General features: G+C 42.3%; 1 protein-coding gene across 6 annotated transcripts in view; it reads left to right on the forward strand.

Annotated features, from left to right (window-relative positions):
* Positions 1–3,471: 3,471 nt before the first annotated feature.
* itga7 (integrin, alpha 7) overlaps positions 3,472–22,639 on the forward strand; it is a 30,160-nt gene continuing 10,992 nt past the window's right edge. Inside the window, exons 1-6 of one of the 6 annotated variants that reach the window (XM_047583380.1) lie at positions 3,472–3,993; positions 16,821–16,948; positions 17,179–17,258; positions 17,477–17,732; positions 18,786–18,917; positions 22,191–22,398. In XM_047583380.1, the coding sequence (XP_047439336.1) occupies positions 3,785–3,993; positions 16,821–16,948; positions 17,179–17,258; positions 17,477–17,732; positions 18,786–18,917; positions 22,191–22,398 (1,013 nt within the window). In that variant the 5' untranslated portion in view covers positions 3,472–3,784. Of the gene's footprint in view, positions 3,994–7,271; positions 7,383–16,820; positions 16,949–17,178; positions 17,259–17,476; positions 17,733–18,785; positions 18,918–19,590; positions 19,699–22,190; positions 22,399–22,639 lie in introns of those variants that run through there. The other 5 variants (XM_047583377.1, XM_047583378.1, XM_047583379.1 and 2 more) reach the window with 5 other exon arrangements.

Here is a 22,639-nt window from a genome sequence, read left to right on the forward strand (position 1 = left end):
AAACAATCAGAAGAATTTTGGAGTGTATCCTAAAATAAACAGGGATCCAGCATAATGATGCAAGAATGGGGGTGACGTGGTCTCGCTTCTTTGACCGTGTTAATAACCGGGCGTGCGTTTTGGATTAGTTGGAGACGGGAGATGGTGTCTGGGTAATACCTGAGTAGAGAGAGTTGAAGTAATCCAGCATGGATGAAATGAATGCATGATTAACTGTTTCTAGGTCGGAGGGTGATAGGACGTGCCTGATTTTTGAAATGGTTCTGAGCCGAAGGAAACTGGACCTGACAACAGAATTCACATGAATTCTGTTGAAACTTAAATTATTGTCAAATAACACACCCAGGTTCTTCGCATATGGTGTGATAGAGGAGGAGAGGTGGTTGGGGTTCTGCGCAGTAGCAGTAGTATGATGTGGAGGTCCAAAGAGTAAGACTTCTGTCTTGTCCCCAGTTAGCTGAAGGAAGTTCTGAGCCAACCATTCTTTGATGTCATCAAAATGATTTATTACTCGGGTGATGTCAGTCTGACTGTGAGAACTGAGGGGGAGGTAGAACTGCGTGACATCTGTGTAGCAAAGGAAGGAGATGTTGTGTGTTTGGATCATTTTTCCCAGCGGGAGCATGTATAGGCTGAAAAGAAATGGACCTAAAACTGAACCCTGAGGAACCCCACATGTAATATTTATGCCCTTGTCCTGTACCAGTGACTTTATGTGTAGTTCACTGACCCTGGGGTGCCAAACTCAATGTAGTTCAGGGGTTACATACAGCCCAATTTGCTCTTAAGCGGGCCGGACCAGTAACATAACTGCATGACAACCTCTAAATAACAACTCAAGTTGTTTCACAAGAACATTATGAAAATTATTACATTTAATAAACTCCTTTTGCCAAAGATTTTAAGAATGACCTGAAATTTTGTAAGAAAAATAAGTACAATTTGGGCGCATTGTTGCCATCTGCTGTTTAGTTCTGGGTCATATTATGTCAACACTTGCTTATAGAGCGAAACTAATTTAGAATACCAGTTACTTTTATGGAAAAATTGCACTTAATGTCTTCAGTGTAATTTTTGCACTTTCCACTAAACCTTTCTACAGTGAATACTGTAAATGCTAGCAAAATATCTATTCTATATATTCTTTATCCATCTCTCGTGTTACATGCATTACCTGTATCTTGTACTCTTGTTTGTCATCATATTTAGATGCTGAGTGTATGTTTTAACCAGATGTGTGTACACTATAACAGATGTATGTATCATCGTCTTACGCTCGCTGCTCTTATCTTCTCCTCCTTTTCATTTTCAGTCCCTACCCTGCTGGCCGGAGGTTTACAGTATGTTGTGTGCAGGACACACGTTAAAATTTTAGTTTTTCTCTTACTGCTACCTGGCCAAAAATGAACTAGTTTGAGATCTTGGTTATACTGAAGTACAACCTCAAAGAGAATTGTTGTTAAAACTTCAGAAATCACAGAAATACACGGTACAGCTGTGTAGAGAAATCAGCCTCAAAACATCTTAGACATGATTATATCAAATACAAAAAGAAAAACTTAAAATTGATTGACGATATTGAAATGGAATCATGAACTGATCACACACGCTGAAAAGTGGAAACTCACCAGATGCTTTTTAAAATACCACATCAGGGCAGCAGGGGGCAGAGAGTGTTTGCCACCGGAAGCTGGTTCATGATTCCAGCTTCACAGATCACATGAGAGGTCAGCTCCTGTAGGAGGCTGGTATGTGTCGATGTTGATGACAGGTCCTAGAGTTGCTAATCTTTTCGGGGTTTTTTTTATTTATTTTTTTTTTAATTGTGGTAAATGTACAAGTTTTGTCACATAAACATTTAGACCTTAAAGTCACACTAAACATACAGTTTGGTTATATACCGTCTCTTTGTGCTGAATCCAAGTCATATAACATTGGAATAACACTTAATTGTTAAAAACAACTGTAGTTATTAGGGTTAGTGTTAACATTTCTTCGAACTATAGACACTTCTTGGGTACGTGACCATACAGAGTTTTGTATACAGTAAATCATAAGGAATATTTCTTTTTCCTTTATAATGTAAAACATAAAAAAAAAAACATCATTCTCTTACCTTAAAAGTACATGTGTTTTCCTTCATACTTCACTTTCATTTTTTTCTTTTCTTTTCTTTTTTTTACCCATGGAATGTCTTGCAAACTTTTGTTGCTCCGTGATTATAATATCTGTCTGTCTTCATGTTAGTTTTTCAACAGCACTTTGTCTGGGAGTCTTATTGACAGCAAACGTCGGACTCTTGGAATAAAAGAAATATGCTGACAAGTCAAGCAGTATTTCAGTAAAACAAGTGATTTGTTTGAGTGAGACAAACCCGGGACTGAATTCAGACTCAATGCTGATGATGGTCAATACCAGATAAGATTGTAGTTGTAAATGTTTGTTTTTATTTGGTCATTGACCGGTTCTTTTAAATAATTATCCAAAAGAAAGACTCCCATCTAAAAAGCTATTTAATTATACTGATATATAAGCTCATATTCATCTGTTTATGTAAACACCTTAGAAGAAACCTTCCCTCTTGACAACCCCGTCCTAACTGGGACGTTTACTCTCATACAGTGCAAGGATGGGGTCCTGAAAACCGTGTCCCAGTATTTCACCTGTTTGCGTGCAACTGATGTGCAAGTCTTCCTGTGTGGTTTATTGTGTGGAACAGTTGAGGTGACGCACTGACAGCTGCACACGGATTGACCCAGGAGGAACGAAAATCAGCTGGCTGGAGCAGCTGCTGGTGCGACGGAGGCAACGGAGGAATACTTCATTTGGACTTGGGAAACTGGGAAATTCTAAACACGTGTGAGTTAACTTGCAATATGAATGAATGATGCGCTTCGTTGTAAGCGTGCAACCTTCCTGGTCATGTCTGCTCTCACATGGCTTTGTCGTAGCTCATACATTCCCTCGCTCTGGCTGTTCAAAAGAGCTAAAGGTCTCTAATAAAGTTTCCTGGGTCATTGTGCACATCTTCCCCCTTTGTCTATCAGATTCTTTCCAGATCGCTGCCACCAAAAGTGAGACGTCAGGGCTTTTCAAGCTCGGAGGTAAAAAAGGCCTTTTCTTTTTTCTTATTAACTTTCACTGTTATCCCTTTTATGCTGCCCAGATGTACGAGCACCTGCACCGCTGAGCGTCTCCAGAATGAGGCAGTTTGGACCGTGTGAACTCAACAGATAAAACAGCTCGCTGTCTTTTCACCCTCTCTAGCTCTGTTCAAGAGCCTCCAAGTATCCTGACAACCTTGGCTGGTATTTTGGCACAAGTCCCTTGAGTGTTGATGTCAGCTGAGAGAGAGGGGAGGTGCGGTAGGGAGGAGGGGAGGAGGGCCTGGATGAGAGAGGGGAGGGGGAGGAGTGAGCGGGCTATTCAAGGCACTTGTCCTCTGTCTCCCTCTGAGCACAGAGGAGGGGGGAGGCGCACATGCATTGAGAGAAACACACTTACACACACACACACGCGCGCATAGTAGTAGAGGCTGCGTTTTCACAGCCCGCTCTCCAGACTGACAGCAGCAAACGGAGTTGAGAGTCAGCACGACAGAGCGAGGGAGAGCGAGGACTGGAAACAAGGGAGGCATCCACAGAGGAGAGACAAGGAGAGGACAGTTACACTGGATTTTTCCTTTTTTTTCTTCTTCCTCTTTTAGCTCTGTGGGAGCCCTTCGAGGAATCTGCCTTGTGCTCTTCTTGGACTGAACTTGCTGCTAAAGGACCTGCATCCTGCTATGGCAGCTCTGGCGGGACACGGGAACACCGGTTCCCTCTCATCTCAACACTGGACTGCCTTCATCTGGGCTCTGTTGACCCTATCAACCCAAGTGTGGGGCTTCAACCTGGATACTACTCACACTCTGCACAAGTTGGGAGACCGCGGCACCTTTTTTGGTTTCTCTCTTGCACTTCACCAGCAGGTTACCCCGGAGCCCCAGAGCTGGTGAGTGCGTGAATGCGGCACTGAGCTTGCCCTGCGTGTCCTGTGTGTTTTTCACTTGCCTTGTGTGTGCGCTATATGCACCTGCTCCTCACAAGAAAATGCTCCCTCACCCTATTAATGATCATTTTAGGGCTCTCAGAAGAAGACATTTGTCAGCATTTCTCTGCTGCCTTTGATTTGCCAAATCACTCCAGCTGGACTGGCTGCAGGAGCATGTGCAGCCTGAGCTCTGAGTTCATTAAGCGTAAATGGAGGAGAGCGGGCCGGCCGAATCAGCAGACAGGCTTTTATTTAATCATTTTATTGCCTAAAAGGGACAAAATGGCTCTAAACAAGTTCCTTTAGGTATGTGTTCTTGGATGAGTGGTGCGTGTGGTCGGGGTTGTGATTTTCTGTTTGCCAGCAGCTGTTTTGACGTGTCTCTCTGCAGCACTCCAGCCCTCTAGAAATCATGAATAAATTATGACAACAGGTCTGCTTGTAAATCTTTTGGAATTATTATTAACTGCGACACTGTAAATAAGAGGCAGACTTAATTTACCTTTCCTGAAGTGGGGCAATTAATACTGAAAGAAGTGGTGGAGACATTTTAAATGTGTTTCTGCTCATAAGCCTTTAGGCCTGCTCTTATTTTACACCAAAAAGTCCCTACAGCCACAACAGGCACAGCTCTACAGGAATGATTTCAAGAGGTTTTGCTTAACATTTGGTTTAAAAAATTGAAAAATAGAAGCATTACAACGTACTCTATTAAAAATGTAAATTCAAGGTTCAAGTACTCATAGCACAAAGGTAGTATTTTTATTGTGTATTTATTGCGTCTTGAAAAAATCAGTTATATTGAATTGTTTTTAATGTATCTATTTTACTGATGTGTGACATATTTCGTATAACAAGAAATCTGTTAATGCAGTTTTTATGACTTGATTAGTTATTTTTTTCACTGAAATAATAATGTGCAGACTACAGATAATTTCCCTTGCAAATTTAGTGGAATAAAACAGAAATAATTACATAAAGAATTAATAACCGTATAGACTATGCATTAACAAATGCGAGGTATAGTTGAATGTACATTTAAAAAGTCTTAAGGGAATTAAGTGTCTGTGTGCTCCTGTTTTGGAGCTCCATATTTAACTGTTAACTCCTCAGTTTACCCCGGCTGGAGTCATGCTGTCGCCTGGTAAGACCGGGAGAATGACATCAGACAGAGTCATGTCACCTCTCTGAAAACCTGCTCGCTGTCAAGAAGCATTCCTGGAACTTATTTTAAAAAAACGACTCTGAGAATAAAGTATTGTGTTGCTCATTGCTGTGGCCTGAGTAGATGTGACCAAATACCGGTGGTGTTCGTGCCAAGAGACAGTCAATAAATGGCCTGATGTCCTGTGGGGACGCTGCACCTCCTGGAAGAGGATGGCATCAGTAATGCTGTGACATCAGCTACTTTATGTTTGACTTACTTTATGATGATTTCATCCCTGATGTGATATTGGTGTGATTAGATGACTGTAGCCAGTGTTTTATAGATATTGAGGTTATGGCTCCAGTCCTTTCGGCCTACGTAGTTAATGCAAGTCACTCTCTACATCTCTATGTTCACTCTCTTTTACTGCAGACTTTTTAGCCGCTAAATGCTCTCCTGAGTTCAGAAGCTGCAGCTGTAAGCTCCTCCTACCTGCTGGTGTCCTGCTGGTCATTCGCACTGTGTATCTGCAGCGGGGATGCAGTGAGAAGGATGAGAGTGGATCAAAACACTGCAGCTGGGGGCCTATTAAAACAATGAGCTGACACTTTAGATATCAGTGTGGAAAGACAGTAGTTGCATGGTCAGGGTTTTTTTTTTTAAACGTTTGTGTAGGTTCATCACTATGAACAGACACACAGACAAAAATACTGTTCTAGTGGGTTAATGATTCCTTTAGCGATATATTGTTGGCCTAAAAAACATAAAAATGATGAGTCAAATAAATACCGAAGAAGGAAAAAACTTCACTTGTGTCTTCTAAAACCATGTGACATTGACACAAACTGAGAATCATCAATAAGTGCCTAATTCCTACATTCTGTTGTCATAAGCTCTATGGCCACTAGCGCATTCGTTGTCAACAGGGGAGTCGCAAAATCTTAGGTTGATTAGACCTTTTTTTGTATATATTTTTTTTATTTCTCCCACAAATTTAAATTTCGTTAAATACACATTAACCTGAATATAAATAGCACTAGGCCGAATTTAATACAGAACACATATAGTAGGTAGGGGGTCCTGTAAGTTTCTGTGATTTGAACAGAAACTTACAGTAGCTCTGGGCTCAGACTTCATTCTCTGACTTCCACTGTAGCAGCGGCAAAGCATCCTGAGTTAATGTTCTTCTATAAATGTATTATTCAGACAGCAACACAGCAATTATTCCTCCTGTCTGAATAATACATTTCCATTAAGGTTTATGATAGTACCATATTGCCGCCCATGCCAGGAACTTTTGTGGTGCCATTGTTATACGTGGTGCTGTTCTGATAGACAGAATTATCTTGAGCCAAACTGCCCGAAACATGTTGTAATTAGACGCTTTTGACTCATTTTCTTTTGTATTATAAGGGTGTGGGTTACTGAGGCCTGCGGACATGCTGTTCTGTGCCCATTGTGTGTTATGACACCAGATTCAGTGGTGAAGATGATATTACTGCTTTGATGCTCTGTTCTGAGCTTAGTCATGATTGGATCATGCAGATCGTAATGTATAAGTGCTAATGCAGTTCGGCTTAGTCATGCTGGCTCCGTTGTCTAGTTTTGCCATTTGGGTGGATTGAAATTCAGTTTATTGGATGCACAAGGAAATAAGCTCATTGAAAGCACTTCAGATGGTGTGTGTATTTTTTGCACAGGGTTTTCCATGCAGTGTCTGGCAGCGTCTGTGTTTTTGTTCGGTTTTACACTATCTATCAGAACATGCCTTTGCTCTCCCAAAGCCCCACAGCTCCTGTTCAGTTGGCAGTAAAGGTCAAAACAAAAGCCATCTCATATTGACTGTGCTGCAACAAGATCCTGGCCAACGATGTCTGGAGGAAGTAAAAGTATGCCACACTCAGAGTAGGATAAGAGCCTTGATCTGGCCTCCTGGACTTCTGTAAACCTTCAACATTTTCATTCTCGGTTGTCCTGAAGCAGAGGCCCTCAGCTGAACTTAGGGGGGTTCTGTTTCTTCTTCTTCTGCTGTTGTTGCTGCTGATGGCAGAGAGAGGATGAGTTGAGAGTCTATTTGAGTCCGAGTTATGTATGCATCTGCTATTTATAATGCAATGGGAAGAGTTCACTCCCTGGCGAAGACAGGAAGCTCAAAGTCTCCACTGCATATCGTCTTGAAATCGTCTACTGCAAGTTTCACACGGTAGTACGACAGCTCACAACACAAAAATACACTCCAGATACACAAAAACAACTCAGCCGTATCTGTCATGTTTATGTAAACAATTAAAGGACTAGTGTGTAGGATTTAATGACATCTAGTGGTGAGGTTGCAGATCGCAACCAGCTGAAATGTTCTCATCTCAGCCTCCTTCTCTAGGTGGTCTGGTTTGGATGTGGGTTACCGTCGAGACATGGCACTGCAACGCTGTCGTTTTAAAATACTGAACTGAAATGCTGTCCACTCAATGAAAATCTAAGGGTAAGCCACACAAGATAAACCAGGCTGTGAAAATAAAAATGGCCAGTCTGTTAAAAACCAAAATACTGACACTGCTGATGTTCTATGATCAGAATAAGCTGATTCTTCACTGCAAACTTTTAGTGTCATACATCAATATATTTAGAACAGACCATGACAGTAGGATGTAGCATGAAGCCTTCTGCATGTATCCCTGTTTAGTTTACTACCACAGGCATGTACTGTAAATCATACTGGAAAGACTCCAGCTTTGCACTTTCATGCTTTAGTTAATCTATACCTCATAATTCAATGTAAAGATTTTGAGTGTATTGACAGTGATGGGGGCGGGGGGGGCTTTGCCATAGCTCACAAATCATCCGTTATTGTTTCTGGCCTTGAAACACATCTCTTGTCCTATATCTCTTTCCGCCCCTATCTTGTGTGATGTTTTCAATTGATTTCCCTTTCTTTTTGTCACATTGTCTTTAGCAAATGACTTTGCTTAAATCCATGATTCTTTTTTTTTTTTTTCAAACCCTGTCAGTCTGCAGCAAAGCCACACATCACTGACAGTATCATTAAACCATGATTTATGCCACTGTCAGGCTGGTGATTCAGTGGACCTTGAATTGGCTGTGCTGCATTGCTGTCACAGGGAAAGTAGGGAAGTATCATGTTACAGTGAGGTTCATGTTTGCGCTTGGACCTGCTGTGGTGCCTTGGAGAGCAGAAACACTTGGTCACTTGGCCGGGGGACGTCCGCAAGTAGCCGATATAGTCCTAGACATCTTGTCTGGAGTTCAGTTTCACCGGCTGAGCAGGAATCTAAAAGAAAGCTTTCTGAGGCTGAACAAATCCTCCCGTTGAACTGGAGCGTGGATGTTCATTTTGGATGTTTTCCAAAATCTTACAGAGATAGGAAAATAAGTAAAATGTATAAGATAAGAAACTCTGTGCTGTTCAGGTTGGGAGGTTAGTTCACTGAAGCAATACTTTGACATTATGGCAAATACACTTATACACTTTGTTTTGGAGAACTAGAAAAAGAAGTGCATCAACCAATGATGAGCGTAACTAGCACAGAAACAGCCATCAGGGAGAAACTTTGCTTAACTTAAACAGCATTCACTGATTAGAAAACAAAGAATTTCAGTTTTGTGGCGTAATTTACATGACTTTTTAATGCCATGTACTGTGATTAGATAAATATTGGGTGTAGATTCTGTTATATTTTTGTCATCTTTACCTGCGTCCAGGTCAACTGTTTCCCTCTCTCCCCAGTCTTTGTGCTAAGCTAAGCTAAGCTAAGCTAGCTGTATAATGCCTGTCGAGTCATGTTTAGAATGAAAGACTAATGCTCGTCTTGAGTGTTGCATCAAAATGTCACTAACCTCCTAAAAACTGCATCTATAGGTCTGGTCTTTGTAATTATATCAACTCAAAAACCATATTCTTTGAACCTTACAAATTCTTGTGCAGAACACATGTATGAAAGTGCTTAAATGGTGCCTAGCAGAACTGTCTCTCACATTCATAACACAAAGAGGAATTTCTGGGGGCTAATTTACATTACAATGGCGAGATAAAAGCTGCTTTTTCACCCCCAGCTTTTCAGAGTTGAGAATGAACCTTCCCCTCCTTTTCCCTCCCTAATTCAATTCATGATTCCTCTCTCTCTCTCTCCCTCTCTCTCTCTCTCAGTTTGTCCCACAGTAACTTTCTTGCTAACCCTCCCAAAGGCCATTCATGTGAAAGACTCGTAAATGTAACTGTTGCCGAGTTTATTTATATGAGAGATCACTAAGAGCAAAGGGTATACAGAATGGGCTTTACAGTCTACCATGCACGCACAAACACACAGGCACACACACACACACACACACACACACACACACACACACACACACACACACACACACACACACACACACAAGATAAATGTCTTTCTCTCGCTCCCACTTACTCTCTGTCTATTTAGCATTGTCCCATTCCTCCACTGGGCAGCCTGGACCTGCACAAAAGCTCAGTGGGAAACAGCGCTGCCTGGCCCAGAGCTTTCAGGAATATTACTTTGCAGACCACGTGCTCAGTGAAAGCAGAGAGACAATCTGCAGAGTCAGGAGGATGCAAACAACTTAGATCTGATGGAGATGCAGGAAAAAAAAGAAAAAAAAAAGCAGCATTTGGCAGTGTTGCACAGGCATAGGCTATTTGTGCATATGCACTTCTTAGATGGTTGGCAGTCAGATAAAGCCCTTAGGTTACACGGGAAGGGTTCTGCATCCTCGTCTTTAGTGTTAATGAGTCATGTTTCCTTCTGTCCTTAGTTGTGCGTCATTTGACAAAGTTACTTAACAAAGAGCTCAGCATTACCTTGAGTTGACTCCAGCAATCGCTTCTGAATATCGTATGATGTGTATATGGGAGAGGTGTCGAGGGTCTGATGGGAGTGGGAGCTGCAGGGATGAATAAATCATGGCAGGCCTCCCTTTTGATTAAATGTCTGTGTGTGTGTCTACGTGCTTGTGTACGCGTGTGCACGGTGGTGCGTGGCTTAACTCTGATAAAGATGCAGTTTAATCAATCAGCTAATGGCAACTCTAGTGGGACCAGATACAGAGATATCTGCCACCAGATACTATGGAAAGCAGGAACAGGAAATTACAAGAGTGGAGGAGGTCTTTGTTTGTATTTATTGAAAAGATCTGCACATTGTCAAAGTGTCTTGTATCTCTACTAATTTCCTCAGTTATTATATTTTACTCTTCCAGTCTTAATGTGTCATTGCTGTTGGTGTCTTGCATGACGTTTAAATGAATGGACAAAAATAATGACAAAAGACAACAACATGACACGTCTAGATTGAAAAGAGAAAGAAATCACATGCAGTTTCACAAAGTTTATTCCGTTGGATTCTGTTGTTAACTGGGAGATTACAATTTACACTTCAATAAAACAATTCTGCACTGAACCTTAAATTTGTATGCCAAATACATTCACAACAGCTAATTGGCATTGGCTAGCATGACTGTATTTCATTGCTCACTTTAAATTAAGCTAGCTAGGGCCTCAGAAAAATCACATACTTGCCAACTTAACTAACTGAAGAAGTTAACTAAGAATTTATTCATTTATTTGATGAAATCCAAATTTAAAACTAGGTAAGATTTTCCAAGAACAATAAGGACTTTATAGTAACTTCTAAACTATCGGTACGAGCTGAGCTAAGACTTCACTAGGTGAATCTGTAGCACTGCAGTGACCTACGTAGCCCTTGCCGGTGTGAGACATTTGTACTTGTGCCCAGTCTGGCTCTCTCTGTGACAACTCCCCCAAACGCTACACGACACTGTGTCTTTTCTTGACAGCTGGGTTCATTTTTGTTCCCACTTCCTGCTTCACTTTCAACAATGGTGGCTGAAACTTGAACTGGAACACGAGTCATACAAATGCCTGTTTCTCCAAACCTCCTTATTTAACCTTACTGATTCTTTATTGAGCCAAAAACACCGATTTGAAAATGGTCATCATGGTCATGATCGGACAGACTTTCCTAATCATCATTATCTCAGTTTTATTCTGAGAATGAGGCGCCTTGTTAATGTAGAAGCTGTATAGAGGAAGGATATGACGTGAATGGTAAATAAGCAATTAGCAACTAATCCTGTGAGTTTATAGTATAGTAATTAATTCACATGGAAAACGGTGAAATCATACAGTTTTCCTCCTGGACGAGACACAAAGCTGATCAAAGGTGTGACTTAAGGGATGCGTTTGCCTGTGTGATAGACTGGAGGTCGGTCCAGGGTGTTTTGCTGCCATTGACCCTTTTCATTCCGCAGAGTTTGGCCCCTACAAAGAAAAAAAAAGACAAATGAATTTGAAAACAAACTGCGTTTTTCTGAATCAAGAGGACTCATAAAATAGAAGTCACTTCAAAAATGGTTGAGTACAGAGACAAAGTAAAGAAGGGATAGATCAATAGATGGATGAGTGGATAACGGGGGAGAAGAAAGGGATATGAAAAGGAGGAGGGATGGTGTAGGGTTGTGTCCTCTTTACACTTTGGGCCTGAGGGCTAATCATTGCCCAATCTAGGCCTGAAAATGACTGTTCACTTATTGATCAGTGGATCAGGTGGTGAACTGAGGGGCTGTTAAAGATGCATGTGGAGTGAGGATGGGGTTACTATTGTCCTCACTGCCAAGAACAGTGTTTGCATCCTTCTCCTACTTCAGATCTACGTTCGCTGTAGAGTTGAGGATATTCAGATCTAATTGTTAATTTAATACCCTGCCATTGTGATTCCCATAAACAAACTGTTTGAGCAGGAAATTGAGTCAGATCCGTGGGCAGTGAACCACAATATCCCGAAGGAGGTTTTGCAGGAACCGGCAGCTGTTTCTGTCTCTCTTTTTGCCCATTATTTTGCGTTGCCCAACCCCTTCCTGCGCTGCCTGAAGTGGGACAGAGTTGAGATGTTAAAAACGTGATGATTCACAGCTCAGTCAACTCATTCTCAGCTGTCGCTTGCTCATCAGCGGTAACCGAAAGGAGAAAAGTGGCGTCAGGTGTGTAATCTGCAGTTTCTGAAACCCCCTTAGCCATAGTTTTATGGGAACTGAATGTCTCGGTCGACATTGTTGGACATGCTGCAGTCAATGTGTTGATCTTTAGTTTACACAGTTGTTGCGCAGCCTCCTGTTTGTGTGTGTGTGTGTGTGTGTGTGTACGTGAATAAATATTCATGCCATTTGTACACTCACACCTCTATTAATGTCTGCATGCTTGCACATGTTTTCCTTTGCATGCATGCGTGTGTAAGTGTGTGTGTGTGTCCAGGTCAGAGGCCACAGTCTTGCCTGAGGGTAACAACAGAAGGCGTATGGGCCCCCATGCTGATCCTGTTGAGCCACTGTCTATGGAGCAACAGCCTTCACACTGCTCTGTGATGGACAGATGTTAAGGGGTGTGAGCACAAAGATCAGGAGGGACCAGGCAGTCGTGATGGTCAGGAAACCAAATATGGGAAGTTTTTTGAGTGTATTTTACTCAACATTTCACAAATTTTATTAGCTCTTGAAATCCCATGACTGGAACATTCCAAGGACGGGTCGGGATTTGAAGCGTCTTTTGTCTGTTGTTAGAGTTTGCTCTATAAATGGATGTTCACATTAAAATTAAAGCACACGAAAAAAAAGCTCCAGTTCCTTTAGGCAGATTGCTTCAATGATGTACAGTCACACCACAGAGGCCCTTTACAAATCAAAGCCTTTTGCTGCCTCTCACGTCATTCCTCATCTCTCCTTTTCTAGTTGGGGCCTGAGCACTTTCTCTCCACAAACAAACACAAGTGAGCTTTGAATTCTCTTGGGATTACCAGATAACTTTCCGCCAATGTTTGTGCATCTCGTCTGCTGTTTGTTAGTGTGTTAACATGCTGCGTTTGCCTGCTGATGATTATTTCAACAGTTTTCTACAAAAAACAGCCTTGTTTTTAGTTTGCTGTCGGTGGATTATCTGGTTGTATAAAATAAGCGCTGTCCAACATCGCAACAGAAAACACACTGTCACATTTGCTGGAAACACTCTGACAAGAGGACGCTGGTGTTTCTTTAGCAGTTGAAGTAGGAACACTGGTCTGAATCCCATTGTTGTCCAGTTTTTTTCTGCCACTCTCCTTGTTTATATGGGAGGAGGCAGGGATGTGACTCCTGAAAGTGGGGGAGCATTGAGGGAGGGTGAGATTGTGCGTGTGTGTATGTGTGAGTGGGGGAGGTGGAGGGGCCTGGTGGGGGAAGGGTGGACGGAATGGTGTAGAGAGTGTTGGGGTCACTGCACATGACCCCCCCCCCCAGTGAACAACGAATATGTGTGTGGTGTAATGTGTGTCTGTGTAGCTTTTGTGATGATCAACTGGGAAAACAAGGATGGCGGCTATGGAGGACGATGAGGTTATAAATCACTAATCAAAGCAGAGCTATATGAATTATAGGGAGGTTGTTTTTCTGCTGTTACAGACATTGACCAGCGTCAGTACTGGCAGCTTACAGTTTAATCTCCCCTTTCGTAAAGAGTGCTTTTTCTTTCATTGCTGTAATGACAGTAACCCGATCAAACATTGAGTGATCTCATTAAGATCAGATGTCGCCGTGTCAGGCAAGTTTTGTTTACACCCTTTATTTGACCATGTTCCCTGTCTGTAGTGCAAATGCCCCAACTCTACAAAGTGGAAATCATTACCTGCTTAACATCATTATCCTATCCTATTATTATCCCCGCCATTGTAATCATCTTAGCATGCTGATGTTAGCATGGCTAATAGCATTTCTGTGGCTAAATGCAGCCTCTTCCTCAGATACGGTGGTGCCCCAGATGTAGACAGAGCCAGGTGCTTTATCTAATCTGCCGGTTCAACCTGGTGGTGGAATTCTCACACACACACCCACACACACATACACACACACACACACACACACGGACACACTGGTCCTGTCTGGGTTCATGTGGGTTTTCCACTAGACAGCATCACCATCACACTCAACACTCTGATATCTCCTCCGGAGTTAGTGGGAAGCAACAACAACATACCCACAGCCACTCAGGTTACACGCAGACACACACCGTGCCCAATGCAGATTTACGGAAAGATGAGCTTGGCAGCTGAGATCACGATCACACCATCTGAGTCAACCCGAACAATGAAGTGAGCTAATAAGCGGCTAAAGGGCAGATGCATGAAAGTGTTACTCAGCTACGATGAGTTACGTTATCTGTATCAGATCTGCCACATGTGTCCACGTCTGTCTGCTGAGCAGCTCTCAGCTCTCTGGGATGTATTTGTAATTCTTCAAGTGTGTTATAAACCAATAGCTGCGCTCTCATATAAACACTGAATCAGTGTTTTTGTCTTGTTTATATAGACCACTAAAAATGTAATTGTGAGTGAGTGATCTAAAAAACGTAAAAACTGTAAAATGTAAAAGAAGGAAGGAAAGGAAATACAGGCCATAAATGTACTTATTCTACCTATGAATATATACAGTATGATGACCTTTGCCTCATTATGTTTTTTTTGTTTTTTGTTTTTTTCATCATAAATAATGACTTCACTCTGGCAGGCTAGTACAGCGTAGGGAAGCATGTTGGGAGGCATCCCGCTCTTCTCCAAATACTGGTGGTATAACAGATTATCAAACCTCCCAGCCTCACACCTGCATCAGGGTGGAAAGCGACGTGTAAATTAACTCCTAAACATGGGCCTCATGGAATGTGACGCTACCAGAGGAGTCTGATGCTATCAGTTTTTCTTCAGTGATTCCTCTTAACAAAATCCCTTTCGTCAAACATGTGTTTGCAATAGCTTACCTTTTTTTTTTTTTTGGCATGGATCAGCGGTGATAGCTATTTTTTGATGCAGTGTATTTGCTTTGGGTGGCTGTTTCAGATTCTTGCTCGTTAAGGTGAGGGGAATTTTTGGTGAGACTCGCGCAGCTGCACCTCGACAGAAGTTTTTGTCAAGAGCAGTCAATAGAAAGTGGGGCAGTCTGGGGGATGTCAGTGGTCATGTGTGTGTGTGTGTTAATCAGAGGTGGAACGCAAGAAAGTGCAGTTTGGACATATATCTATGCTAGCTGTTAATAATGACTAATAATGTGGCTACAGCGTTAGTGTGATAATATCACAGTACTTTTAGCATGTGCTACTCGTTTAGCATTTTGGCCGACTCATAATCAGCAGTGAAATATATTTTTCTGGATTTACAGTGAGGCTACCCCTCTGCTAGTGTGTGGTTTGTGGTTATGACATGCTTGGCATTCAAGTGGTAACGTCAGCTGTAAATTGTGCGTAAAATGCGGACAGCTAAAGCCCACTGACGTTAGAAGAGATTATCAAGCTAACAATGAAATAAATAATAAAAAGAGGAGGACGTAAGAAATATTTCTTATACAAATTACAGAAGAAGACCTATGTGACTATATTACAATATATTAATTGACCACGGACCTCCACCCTTTCTGAAAATGTCAGCAAACACATCACAACCCGTCAATTCAGAGGTTACTGCAAAATGTAAAACACTATCGTGGACTTTTCTCATGAACATAGTAAATATGACACTATTTGAAGGCCACTCGAGTCACACCACTGTTCACTCACAGCGTCATAGTGTCATTTATTGGCGAAACAAACAGGTACTGGACAAGCTTTATATATTTCTCTTAGTAAAAATCAAATTTTGTGCAGCCTAATAGAGCGTCTGCATGCCTGCTGTCATCTGTGAGAGTTCCCAACTAAGATTAGTTGGAAAGGATGCACTTTTGATACATTCATGTGTCCAAGAGCGGAATGGAGCCAGTATTTTAAAAGAAACACTGCTATCCATCTGTCCAACTCACAGTAAAGAGGAGTTTGCTGCGTACTCAACACTGCCTCTCTGTGAACATTCAGACATCGACATAGAGCTTTTCCGCGTGGTACTTCCAGCTTGTTATGCTATATTTATAGGTGAAATATTTCCCAGCCACAGCAATAGCTCTAATTTAAGTGTGTACATATCACGGTAGATATGAAGGGAGCACGCGGTGGGAACACTACAGCAAGTATGTAGCCACACAGCCGAGCCAACCATTTTCATTGCCAACATTGTTATAATTACCCATATACACATTGAAACTGCCATTTCTGCTGCACTCAATATAGGATAGGCCTCTTTTTTTAGTTTTCTCTTCTACTTCTCACTTTATTCTCTGCTCTCGTGTCTCTGCCTCTGTTTCCACGCGTCTCGCTTCTGTGAATACGCCACGGCTGATGGTGTTGGATGGAATGTGGCTCAACATTCGGTTTTTAAATAGCATCCGAGACAGAATCAGACACTCCTAATAAGGCAGAGGGCAGTGACACCAACCCCAAAATATCAGCAACCACCTCACTGAGAATAAAACTTTTCCTTGCCTTGATAGTGGAGGATGACTGGAGATAGCTGCTGCATATCACACCGTAAACAAGATCCTCAATCAATCAATTTCAAGCCAACATAGCATGTATTCACTGCTGCCACTGAATAGTTTTACTTTAGCTGCAGGTGTTTGTTAATGTAGCTGTGGCTTGACATTCAGGTGATTTTATGGTGATTAAAAAAATGTTTAAACTGTAAAATCGCTGATTTTCTTTTAGGATCCTGGTGGGGGCGCCACAGGCAGCAGGCCAGGGCCTGTTGAGGGGCAGTCGACCCGGGGCCCTGTTCAGGTGTCCAATCACACCAGAGGAGTACGACTGCGAGAGGGTTGACATCGATGGAGATGGTGAGTTTATAGTACCACTCAACTTTAAAACACATTCTGTGCTTTCCAATATACTCTTTATACTTTTGTCTTTCCTTACTTTTATTTGTTTTTCATGTCACCAGTGAAATGAGAAGGATTCAAACAAACATGAATAACTTGTTGTATAACAAAAATCAGTTTGCTTTCCGTGGCTCAGATTCTAATTGGTTTACAATATGGAAACCATTTCCTTCTGTGTTTTCGTTCAGTGAGTCTGGACAGAGAGAGCAAACACAACCAGTGGCTGGGAGTTACAGTGAAGAGTCAGGGGATTGGAGGCAAAGTGGTGGTAAGTGAGATCTGTGTTGTGGAAATTCCTCCATTCAGGAAGGAATTGTGTTTCCGCTGGTGACCCAGTGGTGTTTGAACAATGCAGACACATGTTCAGCTTTGGACGAGGAGCTGATTGTCTGAATGAATAAACAGTGTAGAGTATCCTACTGTCTGAAAGTCAAAGGCCAAGTGATATCCAAGGCACACTAATGCCATTTCCTGGCCCCTCACCAGACCTGCGCTCACCTGTACGAGCTGAGGCAACGTGTGAATCAACCTTCAGAGACTCGTGATCCCATCGGCCGCTGCTACGTCCTGAGCGAGGACCTGACAGAGCGAGATGACCTGGACGGTGGGGAGTGGAAGTTCTGCGAGGGTCGGCCACAGGGGCACGAGCAGTTTGGTTTCTGTCAGCAGGGCCTTTCTGTCAGTTTCACACCGGACAACGACTTTATCCTATTTGGAGCTCCAGGAACATACAACTGGAAAGGTAATGCAGAAGCAGAAGCTCAATCCATTCATCTGTTGTGGCTAAAAAATCTTCTAGAGGAACCTGCCCTAGTTGACAATGGGTGAAAGGTGGGGTTCAGCCAGCAATGTCCTGTCTATAACACAAACAGAGTATTTCCTCTCCAAATTAAGAAGTTGAACACTTTCCTAATCTAAAAACACTTTAAGGGAAATTCATGATATGATGTGCGACTATTTACATAAAAATGACTTGACCTCCACCATGCAATTCTCTTACAGAAAGAAATTTAAATGAAAAACATGTGTTAGTGTGGATCTTTTTAATTAAACTCCTGCAACATTAAAATATGCAGACAGTTTACAGTGGAGGTAAAAATAAAAGAAGAATTTGGCAAGACACGGAAGAAACCCATGGACAAGGACACTGCGTTTAATTTATAAACCAATCTTTTGATTGGACACAGAAATTCCGCAGCATATAGGCATGCCCTAAATCAACGAAGGCTCTGGGACTTATCTAATGCAAAAAACAGTCACTGGATTGACTTATATTTTATGGTCCTGGTCTCCCACATGTTGTGCATTGCTGCATAATACAAAACACATTCTATAATGTGGAAATATGACTTGTCTTATAGATGAACGTCACGCTTCTAATTCTAACAGATTGTATAAATCTGGTATGATGATTTCCATTGTGTGCATAGTGGGTATTTAGATAGACTGTACCATGTTGGTCTGTACTACATTCAAGTTATGAATTTGTAGTGTTTTCACAAGTGCTAACAGCTAAAAACATATGAACACACAACATACTGTGAATAATTGTGAGAAAGAGAATGAATTTTCTTTAAAAATTAAAATGGAAAAAAAAAACAATGCATGAGTACTGTATCAGAAACCTGTTACAATAAAGAAGTAAAGTATGCTAATTGTTTACACACTAACAGTATTATTTACTGCACATTGTAGAGAATTAGCATGCAGTCTGGATTTGGGACACAGCGTGCTGTTTGAGACGATGTGCAGCTGTTTTGTTGCTTTGCTGCGCCCTCACCTGTTTCCTTTCCAGGTGAGATGCGCGTCCAGCTCCTAAACCAGACTCTGCTCAACCTCGGTTTCTTTGACGACGGACCCTACGAGGTGGCAGATCAGAAACAGCTTAATGCCCAGCTCATCCCTGTGCCTTATCACAGTTACCTGGGTAGGATTTGCCCTCCCTGCTCACTGCTGCCTGTGCACAGGAGAGAAAGCGAGGGCTGGTGGAGGGCGACACCAGGGCTCAGGCTGTACCGCGACAGGGTGGACTCTGACTGCAGCAACAGTAGCAGCTGATAAACTGCTCTGAGCTGTTGATGGAAGACTTGTTTTAGTGTCCTTGTCGGCCCCCGGGGATTATTGCTGCCCGTGTGTGACTCATAAAATCCTGAATATGACTCTCATTTTTTGAAATCTTTCTCTTTGTGGGTGGATATGCGGCCTGACATGAATTCTTATGATGCCAGTGCTGACTGCCTTTCTTGGGCAAACAAGGAAAATACTGTACTCTCCAATGACGTAATCCCCATTCCAGACAGTGCCACTGTCTAAAAACAGAAGAACAGGAAAACATGTGAAAATGTAAGTGGGTGGTGAATAGTGTCAGCGTACAGTCTGAGCCCGAAATGTCGTCTCTCTGCCAGGTAGTGGTTTTGAAGGATAAACCACTGCAGCGCCACCAAAACAAAGCACCAGTCAATCACAGCCTGTTTACCTGCACCTCCCTCTTCCCTTTTTTTTTCTGTCTTCTCACTCTTCTCTTCCCCTCACCATTTCACCACCCCCATCACACCCCTCCCACGCTCCCTCTTTCTGTCTCTTCCTGTTTTGGGCCATAGGGCTCTTGTTCATGGCTAGCCCCATTGAAGATGTGCTGCTGTACAAAACTCTGGAGCCCTCCAACCGTCCCACACCGTTTGAGGATGTAGCTCATAATAGCTACTTAGGTTTGTAGGCTTGCAGTGTTGTCGTTCGGACCGGACTGGGATTGTAGTGAACGTAGTCCCTTTTTCTTCCTCTCCACTGTCTTTGTCTTAATCCTTTTTGATAATTCCGCCTCCTGTCTACGTATATAGATTGTAGTGCGTAATCTGTGTACTACATCGGACCGTGTCTTAGTGTCTAATAAAGAGACAGCCATCCCAAACTGAAAATCTGTTCAAAAGCTTGGGTAATTTCATTTAATTGATTTGGTTATTTTCGTGGAACTCGTTGCTGAATCGATGGTTGTCTCTTTGGGTAACAGGAGGCTGTGTGTCTGTTCTGTCTAGATCTCTGTTGTCTCTAGTGTGTCGAGGCCATTTGTCAGTTTGCATGAGTCTGTCCGGATGAAGCCTTCCAGGGTATCTCGGTGGTGGTTTTCCTTTTGATTGCTGCTGTTTTACTAAATTAAAGTTTAACTAACAGCACAAACTGCACAGTGTCCTACAGTTCTGTGAGGCCGTACTCAGAGCTAACATTAGCATGCTAACACGTTCACAATGACGATGCTAACAGTTGGTCACTAGTGTACTTCCCAGGCTCCGGTTGCCTAGCAAACCTCTGGTAGTTTCCCCAACCCCAAATGTGAAGTAAGTAGAATAAAAATACTTGTAGTGTATGGTTGGTGCTAGCTCTTCAACGCTCTCTTTAATTCATGTATTTGCTGTCAACCTAAACGTTTGGCTAATTCTCTGTTTGCGTCACGTTTCAATCAACATTGAGATTATTTCTTTAACATTTTTAAACTGTGACTAGAAAATGGCTCCTGATAACAAATTAAAAAAAAAGTTGTGAGAGGTGATCTGACAGTAAATTTAAAATCTGTATCAAATAAACGAATTTAGAGAAATTTCATGCAAAACCAAAGATTCCTGGTGGCTCAAGAAGAAAAGTCAAAGACATTTGGATTGGTCCACTGGACCCTGTCCATTGCAGTCTTAAATATCCATCGGCAGTGACAGATCGATATTTCTCTCCGTGAAGCTGCAGTCATATAAACAGAAAATGTTGGACAGGTTTTTTTTTTTCTTTTTTAAGAAAGTGATGTGTGGCACTTTGTTGTTACTGACCCATCATGTGGGATCTGTGTGTGGATCCGTTATAAATCTCTCTATTCACATTCCTCCAACCCTGCTTCGCCCCCCCTCCCTCACCATATTGAGCCGTCTCCTTGACAACCCTAATTCCAACATGACCCCTGCGCCTTCATTTATAACTCACATGCTTCCATTGAACCCGACCAGATGACGTGCCACACCTATGCATGCCAGCTAAACTAAAATGAGACTGTTGTAGCAAAGCCACATGATTTCGACTGTTTATAATAAGGTCAGATATAAACTGTAAAAACAACTATTGACTTTAAGGAGAAATGCACTGAAGGGGAAGAAACACAACTTCTAACTCCCTGAAGCCTGTAGCATCATTATAAGGCTGAAGGGACAAACAGAGGCTTTATTACAGGAGCTACCCAAAGAATGAGTTTGTCTTATATAATGAACTGAAACCATGGAGTTTATTAAGGTTAGTACTGTTTGCCCCATCTTTTTTTTTTTAACCTCCCCGTCTCCTTTAAAACCCCTTTTCCTCCACTAAGCTTCTGTTCCCTGCTTAGCTTTACAGTGTCGACCTTGTTACAAGCCTGTGTCTTAAAAGCCACCCACTGTGGAAAAAGTAGCACCTCTTCTCCACCCGTTGGTTTTATAGACGCTGCGATGTTGCATTCCACACCTGCCACCCTGGAGCTCCTCACTGTTCGTTTTTGTTTTGTCTCCCCCTGCATGTTTACTCAGGACTAACAAATGTCCCCGTAGGTTATCCTCCGTTTTCACAACCTCTGCCTGCTCTTTTTTTCTTTTCTTTTTTTAGTCTTTTTTTTAAAAAAAGACTAGCTAAGCCTGTTGCTTGCACTCACATGAAAAGTTTTTTGTATGATGTGTGTTATTTTTGACAACTTGGTGCAAAACCTTCAACCAAACCTTGACTCTCTACTTTGTCCCACCTGATGTACATGCCAGCACATCCTCACATTCCTCCACGTGCACACAAACACACAGACTGGTGCACACAGCACATTCGCACAAAGGATGAGACGCTTAAGGCGATAAATCTGATTAACGTCCTCCCACTATGTTTACATACAGGCTTCACTAGCATCATGAATCTCATGAGGCATTAGGCAGAGGCCGATACATCCTCTTCTGTTACAGTCACAATCATCCTTTTTGCTTCTACCGAGTAGACACACAACCAGACACACTACGCAGGACATTTGCACCCATCATGAGTTTGGCATAAAATCAATAGTTACTTAAGGCACACATTTCATTAGTAAGAAGACGACAAGAACATGGTGCACAGAGAGGAGACGAGCCTCTGAGCCCCTGGTCAATACTAACCCCTGACCCTTTCCTCCTCCGCCGCCCTGCCCTCCTCCTCCTTTTCCTCCTCCTTCCAGGGTTTTCTGTCGACTCGGCTAAGGGGATAATGAGCCTGGGAGAGCTGACATTTGTTGCCGGAGCCCCCCGGGCCAATCACACAGGTGCAGTGGTGCTCCTGAAGAAGGATAACGTTTATCGGCTGGTGCCACAGCACATCTTCTGGGGGGAGGAGCTGGCTTCTTCGTTTGGGTACTCAGTAGCAACCACAGACCTCAACAGTGACGGGTGAGGAAAGGCTGAATGAGAAAACAATACACGGTGATCAGTATTAGTAAAAGCAGAGATTATACTCTATAAAAGTCTGTACATGTACTTGTTCGTTTCACATTCATTTAAAACTGGCTTGTGGTGGCTACATTAGCTCGTTCCCAATAACTTTGTAGTTATATCTATGACAGTATATGTGTCTGTATATAAGGAATATAAGTCTGTTGTAAATGTATTTTAATAGCACCATAAGATAGAT

This window comes from Mugil cephalus, chromosome 4, assembly GCF_022458985.1.
Source record: "Mugil cephalus isolate CIBA_MC_2020 chromosome 4, CIBA_Mcephalus_1.1, whole genome shotgun sequence".
Taxonomy (NCBI): domain Eukaryota; kingdom Metazoa; phylum Chordata; class Actinopteri; order Mugiliformes; family Mugilidae; genus Mugil; species Mugil cephalus.